Genomic DNA, 24,488 nt, shown 5'->3' with positions numbered 1-24,488 from the left:
AGCCAATCAATATGAGCTCTTACTTCACTGCAATCACTATGCCATTGGATATGTATCGCTGCCACAGTCAGCTTCAGCAAGCCCAGTCAAGCAATGCAGTTCCCTTTCAAGCTTATTGCGTTGTGTCTGAAGGCAGAGCCTAGCAAATGACTGCTTTGTTTCTTCTTTAGTTTTAAGCTAAATTGAACTCCCTCTGTTTGGGTGTTTTGTTTGTTCAGAGCACTTCAGGTTTGGCAGCTTCAGTTTACTTTGACAGTAACAAGAGCAGAGATTTCAAGGTCGTTTCTAAGAGGCCAACCTTCTGAAGAAAAGATCTGTCTCAGCCACTTTACAAAAAAAAACCTTAATTGATAACACTTCATTCCATGGATTAACCCCTTTAAAACCTAGGCTGGGATCGGTCATCCATGACATAGCTGAGCTTTAGTCATCTCATTGATGACTAGCTATTGGCTTGTGTTTTTGTATGTTGCTTATCCAGTTGCTAACAACAACAATTATGGCCATAGCAACAGTTGGCAGGTTTAATTATATCTGCATCAGTTTGTAGTAGCTCAAGTAAAGCATCTCTTTCTCCATTTTTTCCACTTTTCATCACTTGTCACAACATAGTGAACTGGATTGTATGAGCATTCATGATGTGTGTGTGTTTACATTTTCATGTGTGTGCATATTGATGCCAATAGAACGATAGGTGTTTTCTTATGTTCATCTTGGCACTTTTTTGCTTTTCACCCATCTTGTTGGCTCTAGAAAGGAAAATCAATTATCCTACGGCTATAAACAATGAATCTGGGCCTTTATTACAGTCATTGTGATGGGGTAACAACAGCAGCAGCACTGAGCTAAAAACTGAGGTAGTATTTGTGAACCTTACGTATTCTGTGTTAAGATCATTGAGTAGCAGATCCAGAGTTGTCCATTCGGTTCACTAATACTCCTCTGCATGGCAGATGTGATGCTCGTGGTGGTGGGCAAGTCTTGTGTTAATGTAAAAAATAAATTATTCTACCTTCATTATATTCACACAATGTCTAGTTTCTTGGTTTCTTGCAACTTTCATAATTAAAGCTGTAGTTTATTTCTGGGATGACTAAAGGACTTCTTTACCATTATCTCACTCTGTCAGAATAGATTCCTTTCAGCTTAATTCTTTTCTTTTGTTCATCTACGCCAATTTCCAGACATTTACATCTGTCCTTTCTAATTCTTTTGTCACACTAGCATTTAGTGTCAGTGTTTGCTGACAATAAATTCTTTGGTTGATATTGGTTCTGGGCCGATGGTCAACAGCCCTTCTTCAAATAATATTGTTAGAACCAGCAAGTTTTGCACTTGGGAAGTAATTTGATTTTGATTCTGAATGTAGGGCAAGCACTTGTTCTTGACCCCAACATAGACCCCACTTTGCTTTATGATGTTAAGGGCCAGGCAACAAACCTTAATGAGACTGGCTCTCCTTGCCATTTAATATTTTGTCCCCTTCATTTAGGAATGTTAGTTTACATGGGGGCCTTTGAGTCTCAGACCAGCTGCACGTCGTGTCATTGAGCAAATGACTTCATGCTGCTCCAGTTCATTCAACTGCAAATGGGTAACTCCGTCCCCCTGTAATAGACTGGTATCAGGGGATGGGGTGTTGGCCTGGCCAGCAGGGGGTGGGATCATTCAAAAGCACACTGTGACCAGCAGTGTCTAACAGAATCTGACAGTCTGCTTGATCACAACGTCTCTATTGATCTGTCATTGAGGTGCTGTAAACAGTATTATCTGTAGTAGTCTAAGATATAAATGAACAGATTGAAGGTCTTGGAATTGGTAAATGTGATGGAGAGAGAGAGAGAGAGAGAGAGAGAGAGAGAGAGAGAGAGAGAGAGAGAGTCAGTTTTGGTGACCAGAAAGGAAGCATATCTGCTGCCAGAAGAGTCTTTGGTATTGGACTGTCTTGACTTTGATTTCTAAAGAGATTACTGATAGGGACCAACACAATGGTTAGTGACACTGACCCCAGCTACTTCCAAGTCCCTGATTAATGCGCGCGCGCACACACACACACACACACACACACACACACACACACACACACATGATGAGCTTCTAGGGATTTGTTGGCCTAGGGCTCTAGTGAAAAACAGCTGCCTAAGCGACTGCAGTGTGGAACTGCACCCAAAAGCAGGCGGTTGCAAAACAAGCTTCTAAACCATCCAACTGTGGCCACACCTTAAAAAAGTAGCATCCCTTGGTGTTGATTAGAGCAACAGGTGAGGCTAGCAATTGGTGCAGACATTTCAGAACGGCAACTGATTTGGTTTCTGCAGCAGCAGCCATGTTGTTATGGATGTATGGCTAACCTTGTAGAATTGTGTGTATTGAAAGTGAGTGAAGACTTAGAAGGGAGCTAGAAGCAGACCTGCCTGAGTTGAAGGGTCCAATAGATGATGTGAGGTAGTGGAGTGTCTTAACCCCTTTTGTTACCATATTTCTCTTAAAAATCCTCTACCTTTCAATCTAATCAATTTTCGAAATAATGAACGATTACTAAAATGATTTTTTTTTTCATTAAGCTTGTCTTTAGAATATAGATTCCTGTGAAATTCTAACGGAAGGCTTTAAACTAGATAATTTGAAAACAAAAAATTGGTTTCCTAGACCCAGGGTGAATCTCGGGATGGGTTTGTATAAAAAAGAATTAAAACTAGAGGAACTGGAAGACGATTGATATCCAGGTGAGAGGAAATGAATGAAGACTGTAGTTGTAGGAGCAGTATTTAAGTTTGTAAGTGGTGTTGGCTAGGATTTGTGTTGTTGGAGAATTGTCCAAGAAATTCACCAGTTTTTTTGTTTTTTTTGTGTTGTTAATGAGTTGTTGTTAGTCCCTGTGGTTAGTCATTAATAAAATAATTCATTAGTATATGCTATTTATCATCACTTCAAAATGTTTTTGAGTTTCAATTAATCTCCCTTCTCTGAAGTCAACTTAAGGTTAATCTGGGCTCTGCTCTAATCTGTGATGGGGGGTGGTGATGGAGTGTGAAGGAGCTGGATTTATGTGCATTCATTAAACTGTTATTAGCTGTGTGTGTGTATACATGTATTTCTAATTCGTTTTACTCATTGCTTTAAAAAATTTTTTTTTAACCAGCCAGGAGAGATTGACAAGAAATATGCTGGGTTACTTGAGAAGAAGTGGACCTCAGTCATCCGACTACAGAAAAAGGTATTTTTTCACTCCTTCTTTCCAATCCTGCCATGACTGTCAAGCAATTTCCTTCCTGCCGTTTCCTATCTCAAACTAATAAACATCAGCATTGAATCACAGGAAATTCTTTGTCACCCTGAAATTCCATGACTATCTCCTGGCCAAGTAGAATGTTTCCAAATCAATGCTACAAGTCATCAAAACACTCATTAATTACATGGTGCACCCACTCCTTATTACTGTTTCAATGTAGTTGGAGTGAGTACATGGATACCAGTGTACCACCGGTGACATTTGAACTGTTGTTAATCTTTTCAACATCTTATGTTAATTCCAGTTTGCTCTTTAAATACCTATCCTAGCCTTTGCCACCGCAATAAGAGATTTGCCATTGCAGGTCAATTTGACTCGACTGATTTAATCTAATTCACAAATCTATTTCTATTTGTCTCCTGCTGAGAAGGAGACAAAGAAAGAGAAAGATACAGTTTGATGAATCAATGGGACCATATTCCCCTCATTAACTACTTTGCAGAATAAGGAGCTTCTCAAATTTCTAGATTTACTGGTAAAAATATATCCCCTTCACCTTGCTTTATTAGTAATTTTGGTAGCATTAGAGAAATATAAAGTTTTCAACTGATTTTACTGGTTAAAATATCTTTTCTTTTAAAAAGAAATAAGCTATTCTCTGCTGTGAGTTAGGTTACCATTATTGTAACCTGATGGCTATCTAGTGTCTGGAGGAGATAGGAATTATTATTTGTCTCTCACCAAAAGATAGGAAGAGAAGAATATAATAAAATGGAGTATAAAAGAATTAAAATGTTAGAACCTAAATATAAGGTAGGTGGGGTGGGGGGTAGGGAGAAACTGGTGAAAATAGTCTGTGATTGGCTAGTTTCCTCTATCCAGTGAAGAAACAGCAGGAAGAATGGTCTATTGTGGTTTGTGAATGGAAAAAAAACATTTTTTTTGTTTAAGAATAGAGAACTGGTTATCAGCAGCCTCACTGGCTTTTATCAGGTCATCTGTGGGAGGATGATGTGAGATTGGTGTGAGGCTCGGAAGACAGTTGCAGGAATAACACTGCTGCTGCTTATTTGCTTTTCTGGACATTTTTTTGTTTTCATAACTGGTTTGTGTTGTATCGTATGCATAATATACAGCTTACATAACTGGTTTCATCATCATATATATATATATATATATATATATATATATATATATATATATATATATAACAAACAACCTGCATAAGAACTCCATCCATGTATCAACACGATAGAACTAAGATGGAATGCCTGTATGTGTAGTAGTAGTAGTAGTAGTGATAGAGAAAGATAGTAAAAGCAGCAAAAGTTTCCTTGTGAATGGAATGTGTTATAAGTATAAACACGTGTAAGAAAAGATGGCGGCGGGGGTGGGGTGGGGGGTGGGGGAGAGTGAATTTGCCTGAAATAGGTTGTCTGTCTCACCATGTTGTGACTAATATAACCCAGACACACACCATGTTGGGAGGAATGACAGACTAAAAAACACGTCAACAATTGATTTACTGAAGAGAAAAGAAATTGAAATGGGAAAAAATAAACAACCTGAATCGGATAATTCTTTGTATTCAAAACTTTTAGAACTTACTTCAAAATGTCCTCTTACATATCCTACACCCATTTTTTTTTTGTTTTGTTTTAATCTGCATTTATGTTGATGATTACCTTATTTAAAAATTTCCCACCTTCAATCATTGTCTCTTTCAAGTGTGTCTTCCATATTTGTGCCGTGTTGCAGTATCCCACCATTTTATTGAACCAAACCTACATTACCAGCTGAATTGAAGAAATAAACACCCTAACATAAAATCTGTCCCTATCATTTCTTTCACAGATGAATAATTCTGATGCATCTAACAACTTATTTTTACATAAGCCCTTCATTCCCTCCCTAGGGATCACTTGCTGTTCTCAACTCGGGGGCTGTCTTTTCTGTTTCTCTCCAGTTGGTTCCCTTTTTTTTTTCAGCTCTCCCTAAGTCTCTCACCTATTTTTAAGCCATCTTCTCTTCTGCTGTCTTCATAGGTTCCAGGCCACGGCTTGACAGAAGCTCTTCTTCTCTCAGATCTTATTGGTTTGGAATTGTCGTCCAAGCTTCTGTAACTTTCCTTTTTCTCTAGGGAGAGGTGTTAACCCTACGCAAACCCATTTTTACTTCTGGGGAGAGGTTGTTCATATTAATCTGGCGTCTATCCTTTGACCTGTCCAGCAGAGGACACCCTAGCAGCAGCTTGCACCCCATTGGTATAACTCTCAAAGTCATTGACGTACACAAGTCACCACACCACCACAAGGACGGGACCTTGTGCTGGATTTGCTAGCAATACATGAAATATTGGAGCTGTAGGCTCACACCTTACCTTCTCCACTTTCATATTTTGTTATCAAGGGACTTGTGAGGAGCAAGGTTTACCCATTTCTTAGTCTATATTGTAGCATGGCTTGCTGCTGCAAGGTGCAGTTGCATTGTAAAACTAGTGGGTATTTTTGTTTGCTCCCTTACTACAAAAATTAGGGTTCAGAAATTTGTCAAAGCAGTAAATTACTGATAATCGTGAAGACGTGGGGAATTGTGTGTGTGTGTGGAGTTACACCCATATGTTAAATAAGCATATGTTTCATTTTGATGTAAAGTTACTCTTAAAAACAGCTTGAAGTGAGCATCAGACAGTTTAGTTTTCATCTTCTTAAGAATTCTTACTTAATTCTCTGCTTTGCAGGCTGTGAAAAAATTGTTTATTGAAAATGTAAATAAAAATATGATTGGCAGGAGTTTTGTTTACAAAATGGTACAAGTTGATGGTTGAACATCTATGATTTAGGGTCATGAATATAGTATATGGAATTATGTTTATATGAAATAAATCATTTTTAAAATTAGGGCATGTAGAATATTGGGTTAAAAACTCTTTTGGATGAGAAAAATGTTGAAGGGTTGCCCATAACAATATGTTGCTGACATACTAATATATATATATATATAAAACAGATGTTAAATTGTATATATATTTATTTAGACTTGGTGAATTTAGAATCTGTGATTAAATTGTATGGTCTTTAGTAGCTACAAAGTTTAATTCAAACCATTTAGTTTTTGGTTCCATCCCAATAAATGGCACTTTTAGCAAGTGTCTGCTACTTTAACCTCTGGCCTACCAATTCTTTGTGAGTGAAATTTAGACAGAGGCTAGAGAAATGTTTGTGTGTGTGTGTGTGTGTGTGTGTGTGTGTGTGTGTGTGTGTGTGTGTGTGTGTGTGTGTGTGTGTGCATGCACACACATTTGAGTGTTTTAAAACGAACCTTTGAACAAAAATGTGTCTTGTGTTTGTGTTGCATAAGCAATATGTGCTATACCTTTGGAATGTCATTGGTTTTGCTATGTGAAGACCAATGGAATAAAAATAGCCTTACTTGAACAATAAGGGTTGACAACAGGAAGGGCAGCTGGTCATAGGTCACTGCCTGTGTGTTGTGAGAAAAACATTGTCTAAAGGGAACAGGTGTTCTCTGATGATTTGTATCTGGCAGAATGTGTTGAGAGTAAATAGATGAGTGTTGTTAAATTGTTTGTATAAGGTAGAAACCAGAAGTTGGAGATGTGTACAGTGTTCAGGTGCAGTATAACTTGTTGGCAAGGAGCAAAAGAGGGGACAAAGTGAAGTAAAGACAAGACAATAATGAAAGTTAGAATTAAATGCAAAATAGCCAGAAGTAGATGAAGGCAGAAAAGTGAACATTTAAAGTTGGATAGATATGTCAGATGTAGCGTGAGTGAATTTCAGGAAGCATGGAATTTTTGGAAGATGCAGTGTTTTGACAGCAAACAACTCATATGGGTAGCTTATTCTATTCCGAGTGTAAAAAGATATTTCCAAAAGTCATGCTGCACTTTTTTCTGATCTTATAAGCATGTCTACCTGTTGAATTTAAGAAAGTTGTTGCAGAATGGTGACTATTCTTGTCGGCTTCCTATTGAGTCAGTTGCTAAATATTTGGAACTTTAGCGCATCAATGCCCAGAGAAGCAAGATGTTTAAGGTATGGTGAGTGACTGATGAGAGGCATTTGTTTGCACAGCTTCCAGAAGATTAATATTCAACACCAGGTCAGCTCTGACTGAGCAGACATTTTGAATGATGGCAGTCTTTTTCTTTCCAAATGTCTTAGACAGACTGCCCCCCTTTTTTGTTGGCAGAAATGATTTGAAAGATTTGGCTGGTATGTCTAGCAGAGACTCACCTTGTTGGCTCAGTGCAACAGATTTATGCAGTGAGACTCTCACTGGAATTCTACTCTGAAACTGGTTCATTTGTGTGATTGATTTTTGATTTCTAGATCTATGTTTTCTACTTGCCACTAGAATATTTAGTTGTTGACTGGCTGCCGTCCAAGTGACACCACCATCGGTGTAGACGATACACTTTTATTGTGATGTTAATGAATGTGGCTATGAAAAACACTGATGTCTCCAGAAATGACTCATTGAAGCTGTTGGAGAGGAATTGGTTGCCTTCTATTGCAGCAGTTTTTAATGAAATGCTCAGTTGGCATCATTGTAAAAGCATAAAAGAGATATGATGTAAGACTGCTTGACAATGTGTGTGTGTGTGTGTGTGTGTGCTTTCATGCCATTGACCACTCTGAGTTATTTCTTGTGACTCGTGTTTAATTTATACAAATTACTTTGGGCCATAAATGTGTTCTCTACTTTCTTGTATATGTCTTATGTTCTTTGACCATTGGATATAGATTAGGACAATTGTGCTGATGATGGTTATTGAGCCACAGACATGTGTCCACGACTGTTCTCTTGACTCCAGGCAATCAACCTGTCCTTTTCCTAAATGGTCGACTCAGGAGAATTCTGGATTCTTGAGATTATCTCCCCTTCTCCAATAGGACTGGTCTTCATTACCATTCGGCAATTATGATGCATCTTCTGGATGTGGAGATAATTATAATGAACCAAGACCTTGTATAGTGTGATATTTCATGTGCTTGTCTTTGTGTGTGTGTATGTGTTTATAAATACTTGGGTAAATATGTGTGTGCGTGTGTGTGTATGAAACATACTCAATGCATAGTTGTTGCAGTGGTTCCAGCTGCACCCAGCTTGGTGTGGCAGTTGCACAGATAATAGAAATGTGTTACAGGGTGGAGACCAAAGAAGCAGGGAGCACCCTGATAATACTGTGTGAAGTTGATGAAGGATGTGTCCAACATTATAAATTGTAACATGTATACACACTCATATATATATATATATGTGGGTGGGTGTATATATATATATATATATATATATATAAGTCGAGCTGGTAGAGATATTAGCACACCGGACAAAATGCTTAATGGTATTTCGCCTGTGTTTATAATTAGGCGCAGGAGTAGCTTTGTGGTAAGTAGCTTGCTTACCAACCACATGGTTCCAGGTTCAGTCCCACTGCGTGGCACCTTGGACAAGTGTCTTCTACCATAACCTCGGGCTGACTAAAGCCTTGTGAGTGAATTTGGTAGACGGAAACTGAAAGAAGCCTGTCGTATATATGTTTGTGTGTCTGTGTTTGTCCCCCCCAACATCGCTTGACAACCGATGCTGGTGTGTTTACGTCCCCATAACTTAGTGGTTCGGCAAAAGAGACCGATAGAATGAGTACTAGGCTTACATAAAATAAGTCCTGGGGTCAGTTTCCTCGACTAAAGGTGGTGCTCCAGCATGGCCGCAGTCAAATGACTGAAATGACTAAAACAGTATATATATCTGTGTGTGCATGCATGCAGTCATGCCGTTGCTCTCATATCCTCTGTTCTTGTTGTTGTTTCAGGTGATGGACCTTGAATCCAAATTAGTTGAAGCGGAGAAAGAGGTGAATGCCGGAGCCCCGACTCGTGGCAACAGAAGTCCTACAGAATGGATCCCTAGACCCCCAGAAAGATATGAACTAAAAGGCCACAGAAGCCCAATTACCAAAGTCTTATTTCATCCACTATACAGTTTACTTGTGTCTGCAAGTGAAGACGCCACCATTAAGGTAAGTGGATCTGATGTTATGGTGTGAATCAGTCAGACTGTCTGTTCGTTGCAATAGTTTGAGAAAAGTAAAATCTTTAGTTTATGAATTTAATTTATTCCTGAAGACCATTCGTCACCTGAAATGTTCAGCTTTGTGGATTGCTAATTTTATATAGGTGTAAGTTGCAGGTATGGCTGTGTGGTTAAGAAGCTTTCTTTCTGATCGTATAGTCTCTGGTTCAGTCCTACTGTGTGGCACATTTGACAAGTATCTTTTACTGTAGTCCCAGGTTGACCAAAGCTTTGTGAATAGATTTGGCAGATGGAAACTGTGTGCGTGTATGCACCCCTTTGTCTCAACATGACAATACTGATTGTAAATAAACATCACCATCATACAAGTGAGGTCATTCATTTCCAATCTTCTGTGTAAAACTTGTCTGGCCGTTGACCTTGCTTGGAAACAGGTCAAAGTTGGTGACAGGTCCTAGAAAATCTGCTTGACCCCTGCAAGCAGGGAAAGCTGAATATCAAATGATGGAAGTAAGATGGAGAGGAGGTTCTGCAAGGTTCCTCACAGGCAAAGAACACAGGTACAAGATTTTCTGGGCAGGGAACACTGACGGGGTCGGGGGCGTAGGAATACTTCTAGCGGAGAAATGGGTGGATAAGGTAATCGAGGTCGTTAGAGTAAGTGACAGAGTACTTAAGATCAGACTAGTGCTTCATCATAGATTAGCTACTGTCATCTCAGCCTATGCACCTCAACCTGGGCTACCAGATGGTCTGAAAGACCAATTCTATGACACCCTCTTGCAAACTACCTCGTCGACGAGTGACAGGGACCTTCTCTTTGTGGCTGGAGACTTCAACGGTCATGTCGGACGTCGTGCTGGGGGCTTCCATGGCATACATGGAGGCTATGGCTTCGGTTCCCGCAACGAGGAGGGAACCAGACTGCTGGAGTTCTGTGATGCAACCAATCTTATGGTCTGCAATACCAACTTCAGGAAACCTGCCAGTCACCTAGTCACCTACCGCTCCGGCAGACACTCTAGCCAAATCGACTACATCCTCGCCAGAAATAGGGAAAGAGGGCGGCTTATAAATGCCAAAACCTACCCTGGCGAAGAATGTACCCCACAACATAGATTAGTAGTTAGCGACTTTGGGATTAAGGCAAAATGGGTGCCCAGAATTAGACAGGCTTGGAGAAGAAGGGTGTGGAAGCTTAAAGACCCTGCAAACGGACAGAGACTTAGAGACAAGTTACTTGAAGCATTTAACGAAATAGAAGGGGATATAGCATCATACAACGTGGAAGACAATTGGAGATTTCTGCGGGACAACCTGTTGAAAGCCACCGACCAGATTTGTGGGTGGTGTAAGGTCCCCTCCCAACCCAGAGTAACGTGGTGGTGGAACAAGGAGGTAGACAGGGCTATTAGACAAAAGAAACAAGCTTGGAAGGACTGGAAGAACGGTGGTAGCAGGGAATTGTACCAATGTGCCAGAAGGGAGGCTAGGCGACAGGTTTATTTAGCCAGAGGGGAAGCAGATAAGGAAAGATTTGCCAATGTTCTGCGCCGTGAGGACCAAAGACTCGAGGTATTTCGTGTTGCAAGACAGTGTAGGAGAGAGAATAGTGATGTTGTAGGAGAGAAATGTGTTCGCATGGATGATGGTACGCTTGCATTAAATGAGGATGCAAAGAAAGAGGTCTGGAGATGCCACTACGATAGATTGCTTAATAAAGAGAATGAATGGGAGAAAGAGAGCCTGCCTTATGTCGACCCAATAGAGGGACCAGCTATCCGAGTTGATAGTACCAGGGTAGATAAAGCAATTAAGAGTATGAAGACTGGGAAAGCCCCCGGCCCATCAGGAATCACTGCAGAGATGCTCAAAATATCTGGCAGTGTTGGCTATAGCCTAGTCACCCGTATTACGAACCAGGTGATACACGAAGGAGTCATACCCTATGACTGGTGTAGCAGCATCATAGTCAACTGCTACAAAGGTAAAGGGGACGCTTTAGATACAAATAATTACAGAGGCATCAAGCTGTTAGATCAGGTTATGAAAGTTACAGAGAGGGTCATAGCCCAACTAATTAGGGAGCGAATCAATTTAGATGAGATGCAGTTTGGGTTCGTGCCAGGTAAAAGCACTACTGATGCCTTATTTCTAGTGAGACAGTTGCAAGAGAAATACCTAGCTAAGGATAAACCTCTGTACCTGGCTTTCGTTGACATGGAGAAAGCCTTTGACAGGGTCCCCCGATCCCTTATCTGGTGGTCAATGAGGAAACTTGGGATAGAAGAATGGTTAGTGAGAGCTGTGCGAGCCATGTACAGAGATGCTGCCAGTAAGGTGAGGGTTGGAAATGAGTACAGCAATGAATTCCGGGTAGAGGTAGGGGTCCACCAAGGTTCCGTCCTCAGCCCCCTATTATTTACCATAGTCCTCCAGGCAATCACAGAGGAGTTCAAGACAGGTTGCCCCTGGGAGCTCCTCTATGCTGATGACCTTGCCCTAATTGCGGAGTCACTATCAGAACTAGAGGAGAAGTTTCAGGTGTGGAAGCAAGGTCTAGAATTGAAGGGCCTTAGAGTCAACCTAGCTAAAACCAAAATCCTAATAAGTAGGAAGGTAGATAAAACACAAAACCCTTCAGGTAGATGGCCCTGCTCAGTATGTAGAAAAGGAGTAGGTAGTAACTCTATAAGATGTACCCGGTGCAAGCTATGGACACATAAGAGGTGCAGCAACATCAAAGGCAGGTTAACTAGCAAGTTAGTTTTTGTTTGTGGCAGATGTTCAGGTGCAATAAAGACTGCAAACAAACAGGAAACAACTTCTATCTCATTCCAGGGTGAAAAACTAGAGGTAGTCGATAGCTTCCGCTATCTGGGCGACCAAGTTAGTAGTGGGGGTGGGTGCGCTGAAAGTGTAGCTGCTCGAATAAGAATAGCCTGGGCAAAGTTTAGAGAGCTCTTACCCCTGCTGGCGACAAAGGGACTCTCACTCAGAGTAAAAGGCAGACTGTATGACGCATGCGTACGAACAACCATGCTACATGGCAGTGAAACATGGGCTGTAACTGCTGAGGACATACGTAAGCTCGCAAGGAATGAAGCCAGTATGCTCCGTTGGATGTGTAATGTCAATGTGAATACCCGTCAGAGTGTAAGTATCTTGAGAGAAAAGCTGAACATTAGAAGCATCAGTTGTGGCGTGCAAGAGAGACGAATGCGCTGGTATGGACATGTGGTGAGAATGGAGGAGGATAGCTGCGTGAAAAAGTGCCACACCCTAACAGTTGAGGGAACCCGTGGAAGAGGTAGGCCCAGGAAGACCTGGGCTGAGGTGGTGAGGCAAGACCTTCGTACATTGGGCCTCACCGAGGCGATGACTACGGACCGAGACCTTTGGAAATGGGCTGTGCGTGAGAAGACCCGGCAAGCCAAGTAAGATCGTTGCCAGTGCCCCTGGACTGGTTCTTGTGCGGGTGGCACATGAGATGCACCATTTTGAGCGTGGCCGTTGCCAGTACCGCCTGACTGGCTCCTGTAGGATTTTCGAGCGAGATCGTTGCCAGTGCCCCTGGACTGGCTTGTGCGGGTGGCACATAAAAGACACCATTTCGAGCGTGGCCGTTTTCGTGCGGGTGACACGTAAAAGCACCCACTTCACTCTCTGAGTGGTTGGCGTTAGGAAGGGCATCCAGCTGTAGAAACTCTGCCAAATCAGACTGGAGCCTGGTGTTGCCATCCGGTTTCACCAGTCCTCAGTCAAATCGTCCAACCCATGCTAGCATGGAAAGCGGACGTTAAACGATGATGATGATGATGATGATGATCCCCTGCAAATAAGGAAGATATCCAGTCCAGTGTCCTGAACTGACTGATCAACTAAACCAGGACTTCAGAAAAAAATTTTTCTTTTTTTTACCTGTAAGTAATCTGCTCAATGGAATGTTAATTATTTTACTGAAGTTTTTTTGTTTTTGTTCCAGGTGTGGGATTTCGAGACTGGGGATTATGAAAGATCATTAAAAGGACATACAGACTCTGTTCAGGATATCGCTTTTGATCACACTGGAAAACTGCTGGGTTAGTGCTTCCCATTCTTTAATTAATATATTGGTGTGTGTGTGTGTGTGTGTGTGTGTGTGTGTGTGTGTGTGTGTGTGTGAGTGAGAGAGAAGGATTGATGTTTTGTCTTCGCTTTAAAAACAATGTAATAAACACACGTGAAATTGTTTCTCATTTTAATGCAACAGTCTTGTGTGTGAAACCTTTCACTTCTCTGCACTCATGTACAACACATGCTTATTGTATGTGTGAAACTTTACACATTTCGAATATAAAACAGGTTTTTTTTTTTTGTTTTTTTTTTTGTTTTTAACCCAGCTCAAATTTGCATGTGAAAGTTTTCAATCCAATTAAATAAGGGAAAGTATTTTGCTTCACAAACCACTTTGTTTATTCCCGAGTTGAGATTTATGTCTTGGCTTAAACATTTATTTCTGAATCTTGTTTCAACCCATTTTGAGCCATTCTTTTTATTGTTCAGTAAAAAGTCTCTCTTGTATAGAAGTTATTTCCATGTTAGGTAAGTTTGTTTTGGTGGTGTGAAGATGATTTCATGACAATTATTAAACTTCTTTTATTCTTGAAATCCTTAATCGTTTTCTTGAATATTTCAGCCTCCTGCTCAGCTGATATGTCTATAAAACTCTGGGATTTTAATGGTTATGATTGTATCAGAACTATGCACGGTAAGTTGTCTCTCTTATTCCTTTCCCACTTTTTCTATTTTATCTCTCTCTCCTCTGATGCCAGACCTGGTAGAAATAGCAGCCAACTCTCCCTCAAATTTGACTGTTTGGTCCTAGATACTTTGTCTGAGTTTAAGTTTGTCTGCCATTAATTTCATTTCAGACTTTGAAGTTGAACAATAGTTTTTGCTTTCTGGAATGATTTATCATGTGTACACACACATATACACACACACACACTCTGCTTTGTTGGCTTTTTACTTCTGTGCACAACAGATTGTTCAGCACCCTTATAACTTTAGTTTTTCTTGCTGGTAGCAGTTGAAGGAGTCTCTTTACACGCAATGCCTTTCCTTTTCCCTTGATGCCTGTTTATCTGTGAATGTTCTGATGTTTGCTGTTTCCCATATCTTCTTCCTTGGTTTTTCCCCTCCATGGAACTTATTCATATTCTACTGTTAGCATGTGACTTTCCCCTCACAATAAGAGTAACCCATTCATGTCTTATGTCCGTATCCACTTAACCATGTCACATGTCTTGGATTCATCCTACTTGAGCTTCATTCTTGTAAACTGATGTTGTACAAGCAACAGATTCAGGGGCGAAATGGAAGACTTTGTTTAATTTTTACTTTGCTTGTTTATATTTGGGTTAGGTGTGGCCATATGGTTAAGAAGTTTGCTTCCTAACCTCATGGTTTCAGGTTCAGTTTCACTGCAAGGCACCTTCGGCAAGTGTCTTGTACTATTATGGTGTCTTCTGGTTGGACTGATCAGACCTTGTGAGTGGATTTGGTGTATGAAAACTCTGTGTGTGTGTGTGTTATATATATATATGTGTGTGTGTGTATTTATTTATGTATGTTTGTGTTTCCTTGGGATATTGTGTGATAATCGTAAATGATAGTCACTGTCATACAAGCAGTGTCATTCATTTCCAGTCTTCTGTGAAAGCATGTCTGGCTATGAGGAAATGTTACCTTGCTGGGAAACGGGTGGAGATTGGCAACAGGGAAGACACTGCCTCAATGAATTCTTCTCCAACCCTTGAAAGCATGGAAAAGTGGACATTAAAACGATGATGATGATATTTGACTGTTAAGAAACTCCTGTTTTTGCCCCCCCTCGATTGCTACTCTTTACTGTCTTCCTTGCAGGACACGACCATAATGTTTCGAGTGTAACATTTATGCCTAGTGGAGACCACATTGTCACATCATCACGTGACAAAACTATAAAAATGTGGGAAATTGCTACTGGGTAAGTACAGCTGCTATTATTAATTTGGGATTGATAGGCATTGAGTATCTGGAGTGTTGCACTTTAGGAATTTCATTTTAATGATAACTGGGGGAAACTATAAAAATCTTTAAAATAATTCCTAATCCATAAATATTTTCACCTTTCTTTATTCCTGCACATATCTAAATTTACACACATAAATGTATTTTTGATTAAACAAGATTAATAAATATATTTTCGCATAGTCTTTAACCTAAATATCTATTTCACTTGGAGATAAATCTCATGTAACTGATCAAAAGTCAAAAAAAATACTTCATCACTGCCTTTTCTGAATCCATTTAAAGTTTTGTTTGCTTATGTACTTAGTGGGAATTTGAAAAGTGATTTGGAATGGCATTTTCAGCCAAAATTAAAATGACATTAAAATGTGATGATGATGGATTAAATAGAAATGGAATTGTAAAAGTCTAGGAAGTGAAATTATTTGAACTAAAAAACAAAAGCTAAGAGACATAAATTGAAGGGAAGTCACTGTTGAGTAAATCCTGTCAGCTCAGCTTGAACAGACTAAGATCTCAAAGTATGTAAAACGTCTTCAATTAAAGCAGACTTGAATAGGCTGGCTATGTTGATAAGGTTCAATAATAGCAAAATGTACTGATTGTGCTGTGAAGATGAAAAAACAAGTTTTAATTTGAAATTATCTTCCCTTTGAGATTTGCTATTAGATTAAAAAAAAAAAAATATGAGGGAAATTTCAATTACTTGAGGATTTTGTCATTCATTACATCACTCCCACTTTCCTCTCAGCATTCAAATGTTAAAGAATCATGCAGTTCTGTTGATTACAAACCCATTTTACACTTCTCTGAGATCCAGTTTAAAACAATCTAAATTTTAAAAAATCTTCCATCAAAATTTCATGTTAATTCACGTTCCAAACACCAGTAGAAGGATGACAGTTATTTTTCTAAATTCTTCATAATTTTCGAAATTAAAATGAAGGTAGTGTATTTGGTCAGTAATCTGGTAAGAACTGAAGATTATCCTGGTTAGAATTTTGGTTTGAAAGGGGGAGTGGAGATTTTCATTTTAAATTATATGCCTGATGAATAATTATGTAGAAGGAGGTCTTATTTTGATGTATTAGGCTATTGCTTTTATTGGTAAAAATCACTATTTTCCCAGGAAAGACTTATTAAAATGGAGATCAAAAGACTAAACACTATTATAGAAACCCAGAAACCCGATTTGCTCTGGCCCTTTTCTCTGCTCCACTCCAGGCTCATAGTCATACAAGCTGTGTTACGACTTCACTAATACTGGTGGGATGATAAGAGTACCCCATATGTGCTGTAATGTGATTGGCATTAAGGAAGGGCATTGAGCTGTAGAAACCCCTGCCAAAGCAGACACTGGAGCATGATGCAGTCCTTAAACCCCATCAGATTCTAATCAAACTGTCCAACCTGTACCAGCATGGAACATAGACATTAAATGTGATGATGGTTATGTGTGTGTGTGTGTGCTTTCAATATTCTCTGTTTGTCTTTAAATGGTTATATATTCTTCTCTTCAGATATTGTGTGAAAACTTTTTGTGGCCATCGGGAGTGGGTTAGGATGGTGCGGGTTTGTGCCGATGGTTCCTTGTTGGCTAGCTGTTCAAATGATCAGGTAACGACGATTAAACCTTTTTTTTTTTTTTTTTGTTGCTTTGACTCTAGTTTCAGTATTTATTTATTTATTTAATTATTTCCTTTTGTTTTTTTTCAGACTGTGAGGGTGTGGGTTGCTGCCACTGCAGAATGCAAAGCAGAGCTGCGTGAACATGAACACGTTGTGGAGTGTATTGCCTGGGCTCCTGACGGTTCCCACTCTAGCATCAATGAAGCTCTTGGCAACAGCGTAAGTATCCTCCTCTTTGCTCCTGTAAATAAGAATTCTGTTCATGCTTCCTTGGATACCATGTCTTTCAGGATTTTGCTTGTCTCGTCTTTTCTTTTTTTCTAGTAAAATTGTAATATTACTATGTTCTTTTTTTTTTTTTTATAGCCAAAGAAGGGAAATAGAAGTGGTCCCTTCTTACTTTCGGGATCTCGAGACAAAACAATCAAAATGTGGGATGTTGGAACTGGTCTCTGTCTCTTCACATTGGTGAGTTTTTTTTTACTTTCTTTTTTTATTTTTCAGTTAGTTATGCTTCAACGAATTAATTTTGGGTCGAACTTTTTTTTTTTTTTTCTATTTTGTAGAATTGAATCAGGTCAGATCTTAAGATATCTTTCTGCTGATTTTACGATGGAACAAAGTACCAACTAATGCTGCATTGATAACATGCAGAGTTACCATTGAAAAGCTAGTTCTAGCTTGACTTAGCTTTAAGGACCACTTGTTACTGTTCTGTTTGCTATCATTCTTATAGGGCTGTATAGGACATTCTATATTCATTGTTGATGATGTGCAATGACACAGAAATGTATATATCCTACAACTTGATGACATCATTTGTAGCCCTTTCAATTTTTGAAACTCTGAAGTGAATTTTCCCTCAAGACTATTTCTCTGTGAAATGTCTTCCCATGTCCAGATATAGCACGAACACATTAAATAAGATTCTACACACACACACGTTTTCTTAAATGCTGCTTCATGCAACACCAGTCATTATGCAGGTTATTTTGTTGAGACAAGTGCAAAGGAATAACTGATGAGTGAAGGTGTTTTAAACACTATCCAACCATCACACAACCTACTGAATAGAATTGGTGGTAATGAAGAGATAAAACAACTCCCAGCATTGAATATTGTGGTCTGTGTGTTAATAGAAATTATGTATTACTCTAATCCTTAAGCCCTTTTCCGAATTCTCCCTCTTAAATTTCAAAGCAGTCCTCTTGGCACATGGTAAATGGCACCACTATATAATCACTGGTACAACTCATACTATTTTGCCATTATAAACCTCTGTGTTGGATCCTGTACATAAGACAGTGGATATTGAATGTAGCATTGGATTTCTTTTTCTCTTTAAATAATCCTACTTAACATCGTAGGATTATTTCTATCGTCCCATTCATTGGTTCCGACTTTAAACTCAAGGGGAGATGACTGTTTCTTACACATTTTGAAAATTATTTTGAGTAACCTTTTGCTGTCAATTTTTATTCACCTGCAGCCATAGAAATAGGTTCACCTTTTAATATACAGTGTTCTTCACAATATTGAACTTACTCTTGTAATTTATTGTGAACGTTTATACAGTTCTGGTGATGGAAGCAAGGACTAGAATCGAAGGGCCTTAGAGTTAACCCAGCTAAAACCAAAGTCCTAATAAGTAGAAAGGCAGACAAACCGCAAATCCCTTCAGGTGTGTGTCAGGTGAAGGACTGACAAGTGATGAAATGACGTGAGGTCTTTCTACTACTGTGTCAGTATGAGAAATGGATGTAGAATGCACGTGCACACACACACACACACACACACACGTGATAATCACTGTAAAGTATTAAGTTTTTGATTCTGATTCCTTACTAAAACCAATGTAGTTATGCTTTTAGGGACAGCATATTTATAAATATGAAACAATTTGATTCTTCTCCTTCATAAATGTCATTTTGGGGCCTAAGAAAGAAATCTGTTTTATGCAGAGAAAATCCTTGCTATTTATGGGAGTCTTCTTACTAGCATGACAGGTTTTAAGGTGGGTGGGGTGGGGCAAGATACAATAATAACTTTGTCTCCTTGAAAAGATGGGGGTTTGTTTATTAAATTAGAAATATTTACTTTTCTTAATGTTTTAAATCTGTCAGTATGAATTGTGTGTGTGAGAGAGAGAATGAGAAAGCCTATGTAGGTGATTGGTGAAGAAGAAACTCACCTGACAACTATGAGGTATTGGGTTTAATTCCACTGCAGGGTATCAGAGGTGGGTATCTTTAACCATAGCTTCACAGTGACAAGCTTTGACTCTTTAGCATCTAAATACACCCTATCCAGCCAAAAACATTCTGCTTTCTGTTCAGACTGGTCAGATCTGGCATCTGAAAGTAATCTTATCATTGAAATTTCAAAGCTATGAGATAATGTGTAATTAATTAATTGAAAACTGTGTGAATAAATAAGCATTGCATTTGAGGGAGAGTAATCTGAATGCTAAAGGGTTAAGAGTGCCTGGAAACCCTTTACATGGGATTGGGGGCTGGGTCTGAGGTTTAAAGGGTCAGCTGTGTCATACTAATTGTGCCTGTGAATTACTATATCTGAGGTATACTCGGCTACCTGTTTATACTGTAGTTCATATAATAGGCAATAAAGTTGTTTAAGCTCCCCCTCCCCCCAAAAAACCCATGGTGGAGGGGGTTTGGGTAAGGAGTTCTTTGAACTGTTTTGTTGATCATAAAAAAAAAGGTACAGTGACAGAGAGAGAGACTGAAAGCTCTTTACCCGTTGACCTGCAAGTTGGAAATCCTGCTGGAGAAAGTTTGTTGTGACTCACACTTCACCGTTGCATTATTCATGTGGTTCATTATTTATTCATTAACACTCACTCGTTTGGGAACATTCAACTGTGAACTGGTTTACTCTGTATTTTAGGCATTTCAGTTTTACAGCTGACTTAGTTGACAAGTGAAGTCAGAATTGAGATTTGCACCAGTTAACACACCGACTGAGCACTCTGTGAACTTTGTCTTGTTTTGGTGAATTAGTAAACAAGTTGTTGTTGTTGTTGTTCAGATCAATCTCAATCAAATTGATTCCAGCCCTGAATATCCTGTCTTTTTATCATTTCATTTACTGTCAAGGACAACTGATAGGTGCAGGCATGGCTGTGTGGTTAAGAAGTTTGTTTCTCAGCCACATGGTTTCAGGTTCAGTCTCACTTCATAGCACCTTGGGCAAGTGTCTTCTACAACCCTGGGCTGTGCTTTTGTGTGTTTCCCTGTCAATGTTACCACCTGGTTGTTGTGACTGTTACAAAAGCAATGTGATTCGTTTCCAATATTCTGTCAATATTCAAGTCTCTCTCTCTCTCTCTCTCTCTCTCTCTCTCTCTCTCTCTTTCTACTCCATTTTAACCCTCACACATCTGCCATTATTCTCAATCCTCCTCTCATATCCACCCTTATTTACCCGGATGTATCACTCCTTGCACATCTTTCCCCTCATCCCCTACTCTCTCTCTCTCTCTCTCTCTCTCTCTCTCTCTCACACTTTACTCCCTCTCCACATGGATATCCTTTCCAACATTTCCTGACCCTCATTTGTACCAAGTCAGTCCCTTGCTGTTTTGGCAAAACCTTGGCATAAACATCTCTCTTCTGAAACTTTTTTTTTTTTCCAGGTTGGCCATGACAACTGGGTACGTGGTTTGGTGTTCCACCCTGGTGGCAAATTCATTCTAAGTGCATCTGATGACAAGACTATCAGAACCTGGGATATCAAGAATAAACGCAACCAGAAGACACTAAATGCCCACCAGCATTTTGTTACATCATTAGGTAAGAACAACGATGCTTCATTTTTTTCATTCAATAACATTTTGGTTTTCCTTTCTTTCTGTCAAAAAACCAAAATATTTGATTCAATGCCTGGGAAGAATTCTTGCTGGAAGATCTTTTTTTTGTGTCTTTTGGCTGTTGACTTTGGGTTTGAGACCAGATGTCGATCACTACACTTTTCATCTCTACTGTTTCAATAATCTTGCTCTCTGATTGTCTTCTGGTGTCTTTTTTCTGAATGGGTACCAGCATCAGACCAAACTATTTCTAAACTAAGGATTATCACTTTTCATAACGCCACATTACACTTAAGTCTTCTCCTGTTTATGCATCTCGGAGTCAATCTCATAACACTTGGAAACCATTCAAAGTCTTCTCCTTTCAACAGAATTATATTCCCTAATGTCTCTTTGATTGCTATATTCTTTGGCCATCTTTAAGTACCCTGACCTACCTACATGAACATTTCGCTTGCTTTGAAATGATTTTTGGTTTTTTTTTGTATCTAATGGTTTCCACACTCTGGTGTGTTGTCATCATCTATAAAACAGAAGTTCCTTAGTGTAAATAAAATGTTCTAACATCTAACAAACAAATACATGCAACAAGTACCATTTTTGATTTGCAGACTCCTTTGCTCTGTGGCTAACAATATCTGTGTGTGTGTGTGTGTGTGTGTGTGTATTGTTTGTGCTTATGTAAAGTTTAGGCATAAAAACAGTTTCACATTAAACTGAAGGGTTACTGAATGCTTTTAGGTAGAAGTTATATTTTTTTTGCCTTTTTTTCCCCCATAAGGAAAAGGCTGACTGTGATTTAGAAGGCTTCAACATACACAACACCATCTTCAAACAGTCTGCCGATGGTGAACAAATTGGAACTTTGACGTTACTGTCAGCTTTTTACCTTGTAAAAATTTCCGTACATAAGCACAAACCTCCATCTATTTTCTCTCCTGATTTCGTTTTCATAGCAGAATCTATGCTGGAAATGTCAAATACTCCTTCCATTTTTCCTGACCATCAAACTAATACATCTTGTTTGTTCTTCTCTCACCTGTCTTTTATTATTATTTTTTTGTATCATTTTGAAACATATATTCAACTAGATCAACTATCAATTTATTACAACTGTTAGTTTCAGATAGAGTTAATCCTAATAATCCATTTTAATAGATAAGACAGTTTCACCAACTCTTTACAAAGTAAACGTTGAAATGAAATCAATAGTTAATCCACCATTAGACTCTGCTTTTTTTTCTATTGAGTCCACTATTGTTTAACCTTGCTCCATATGTATCTTATAAATAAAAAGACAAAAGTTTTTTCCATTTTTCTTTTCCCCCTTTCTCATTTTTCTTTTTCCTTTCATTTTCCTCTTTTTTTTTGTCTTTTCTCTTTCGTTGTTTTGTGTTGATTGTTTCTTATTGTCCTGCTCACCTTGTTTCATCTCTCTCTCTCTCTTTTTCGGAGGACAATAGCTTTAAAAGATCTATACATGTAATAATCTTCTGTCTGTTTTCCTTATTATGTAAGAAATCATTAAAATGCTGTTAGAGAAATGATTCTTATGGTTGAGGCATTGAACTGCTGGGCAGAATCAGGAGTTGCGCAGAAGACTTGTTGCTATTCCTCCCGGCTCTTTACATTCTGATTTCAAATGCCAACAAGATTGACTTTGTTGTTTGTCAAGCCCTTCGGTTAATGTAATCAACTTTACCTTTCTTCCCACTAAAACTGCTGGCCTTGTACCTTTGGTGCAATGGTGCCCTCTTGAAGTCAGTGGATCTACAATCATAGATTTTATTCCTTTCTCTTGTTGAATAATTCACATTCTGTAACTGTTTTCTTACCATATTTATTTCAAAATATACTGGATTTGTTCCTATCAATTTTGAAATAAACAAAGAATTTAGTAAAATAACTTTGCCATTGTAAAGTTGGTGTTTGGAAAAGAACTTTTGATGGGACATGTTTATTTAAATCAGTTGAAAACTGGTCCTTTTTGTGAGAGAAAAGAGAACCAGAGGTGTTATTGGATTGGTTTGTTTCAAAAGGGTTCAGAAAGAACAAATATCATGATCTATTCAGTTTCTTCTCAGCTCTAAATCTCTAACTTTGCCATGATTGGTGTGTGTGTGTGTGTGTGTGTGTTAGAATTGATGTAAGTGACGGTAGCAGTGTCTTTTATCGAAGGTAAAAAGGAATAAAAAGCTGAGCAAACAGGAAATGTTAAGAAGTCGTATATCATTATTAATCATTTAATGTCCGTTGTCCACGCTGGCATCAGTTGGGTGGGTTGACTGGAGCTGGTCAAGTTGGGGAGCTGCACCAGTCTGCAGCAGAGTGTCATTTGGTTTCTACACGTATACATGACACTGCATGGGTGCCTTTACATGGCACCACATGGGCGATTTTACATGGCTCTCCACACGTCTTTCCATGACACACACACACACACACACACACACACACACACACACACACACACACTGCCTCTTTCTCTCACTTGTATCTAGCTTTGAGCTGTGTCCCTCCCTCTCTCTCTCTCTCTCTCTCCCTCCCTCTCTCTGTCTTCCCCTCTCTCTCTCTCTTTCTCTCTCTCTCTCTCTCTCTCTCTCTCTCTCCCTCTCCCTCATTACAACTTAGTGGACTGAGCAGAGGCTAATGAAACGTTGCTATTATTTCCTAAGGTAATGGTTTAGCCCCAAGTTATCCCTGATTGAGCAGATTTAAACGCACTCCAGCTGTGATTAATATATTGGGGACTGAATTGTCCAAAGTGCCCTTCATTATTTAATGTGTTAGGAGACTTGGCTACTGTTTCTAGCAGCTTGAGTGACTACAGATTCTGTTGGTTTGTAAAATTTGGATCAGTGTCAATATTCCTCTCAGGTGTAAGGTTTACTGAATGACCTCAGTGCATTTAAAAAATTTTTTTAAAGGGCCTCCGAGTTAATGGTGAGCAAGGAATTTTGGAGAGAGAGAGAGAGAAGGAAGGAGAGTGTTTGGGGTGGGGGGAGATTGGGCAGCCTCTTCAGTCTGAACTTTTATGAATCGGTTGGCACCAACTTTTCACATTATTTCCTCCACATCAACAAACTTGTTCTTCTCTGATGCGTTTAACTTCTCATCTCCCAGTGTGAAGCTGCACCGTTTGGGATTCATGAGCTTGCAAGCTGCATTGGTCACTTCACTAGTGGTGGTGCCATGGTAAAAATCAGCCAGGACTTACTGTGAAGTGGTTGGCATTAGGAAGGGCATTGAGCTGTAGAAACCCTGCTAAAGCAGACCCTGGAGCATGATGCAGTCGTTGGTTCTGTGAAGCCATCCCAACCTTGTGTCAGGATGGAACCTAGACGTTCAAAGGACGATCTCTCTTTTTCATATCCTGAAACCCAATTAATGTTTGTCATTTCTTTTTTCATTTTCCAGATATGCACAAGACTGCTCCTTACGTAATATCTGGCAGTGTGGACCAATCTGTGAAAGTATGGGAGTGTCGCTAAAGTGGCAAGTGTGCACTTGGAGTTTTTTTTTATGGTCTTGGTGTGTTTTGGCGAAAGTCACCCACTAGCCGGCTGGTTACGTTGGCATGACTGATGAATGAACGAATAAACAGACTAATGAGTGAACAACTGAATAAGCTAACAACAGCAGACCATGCAATATTGTGACACTACTGCAAGAAACACATAT

The 24,488-nt window shown here is 39.3% G+C and overlaps 1 protein-coding gene across 2 annotated transcripts in view; it reads left to right on the top strand.

The window, feature by feature from the left end:
- Positions 1 to 24,408, top strand: part of LOC106869563 (lissencephaly-1 homolog) — a 66,007-nt gene extending 41,599 nt beyond the window's left edge. For both annotated transcript variants that reach the window (XM_014915355.3, XM_014915356.3), the window contains exons 4-13: positions 3,143 to 3,217; positions 9,075 to 9,281; positions 13,281 to 13,377; positions 13,974 to 14,045; positions 15,203 to 15,305; positions 16,870 to 16,966; positions 17,066 to 17,197; positions 17,345 to 17,446; positions 20,634 to 20,790; positions 24,225 to 24,408. In XM_014915355.3, coding sequence (XP_014770841.1) covers positions 3,143 to 3,217; positions 9,075 to 9,281; positions 13,281 to 13,377; positions 13,974 to 14,045; positions 15,203 to 15,305; positions 16,870 to 16,966; positions 17,066 to 17,197; positions 17,345 to 17,446; positions 20,634 to 20,790; positions 24,225 to 24,298 — 1,116 coding nt within the window. In that variant the 3' untranslated portion in view covers positions 24,299 to 24,408. The remainder of the gene's footprint in view (positions 1 to 3,142; positions 3,218 to 9,074; positions 9,282 to 13,280; positions 13,378 to 13,973; positions 14,046 to 15,202; positions 15,306 to 16,869; positions 16,967 to 17,065; positions 17,198 to 17,344; positions 17,447 to 20,633; positions 20,791 to 24,224) is intronic.
- The last annotated feature ends 80 nt before the right edge of the window (positions 24,409 to 24,488 follow it).

Source organism: Octopus bimaculoides, chromosome 24, assembly GCF_046866305.1.
Source record: "Octopus bimaculoides isolate indiv1 chromosome 24, ASM4686630v1, whole genome shotgun sequence".
Lineage (NCBI taxonomy): Eukaryota > Metazoa > Mollusca > Cephalopoda > Octopoda > Octopodidae > Octopus > Octopus bimaculoides.
The sequence above is the reverse complement of the archived record's forward strand: the minus strand, read 5'-3'. Positions and strand labels throughout refer to the sequence as shown.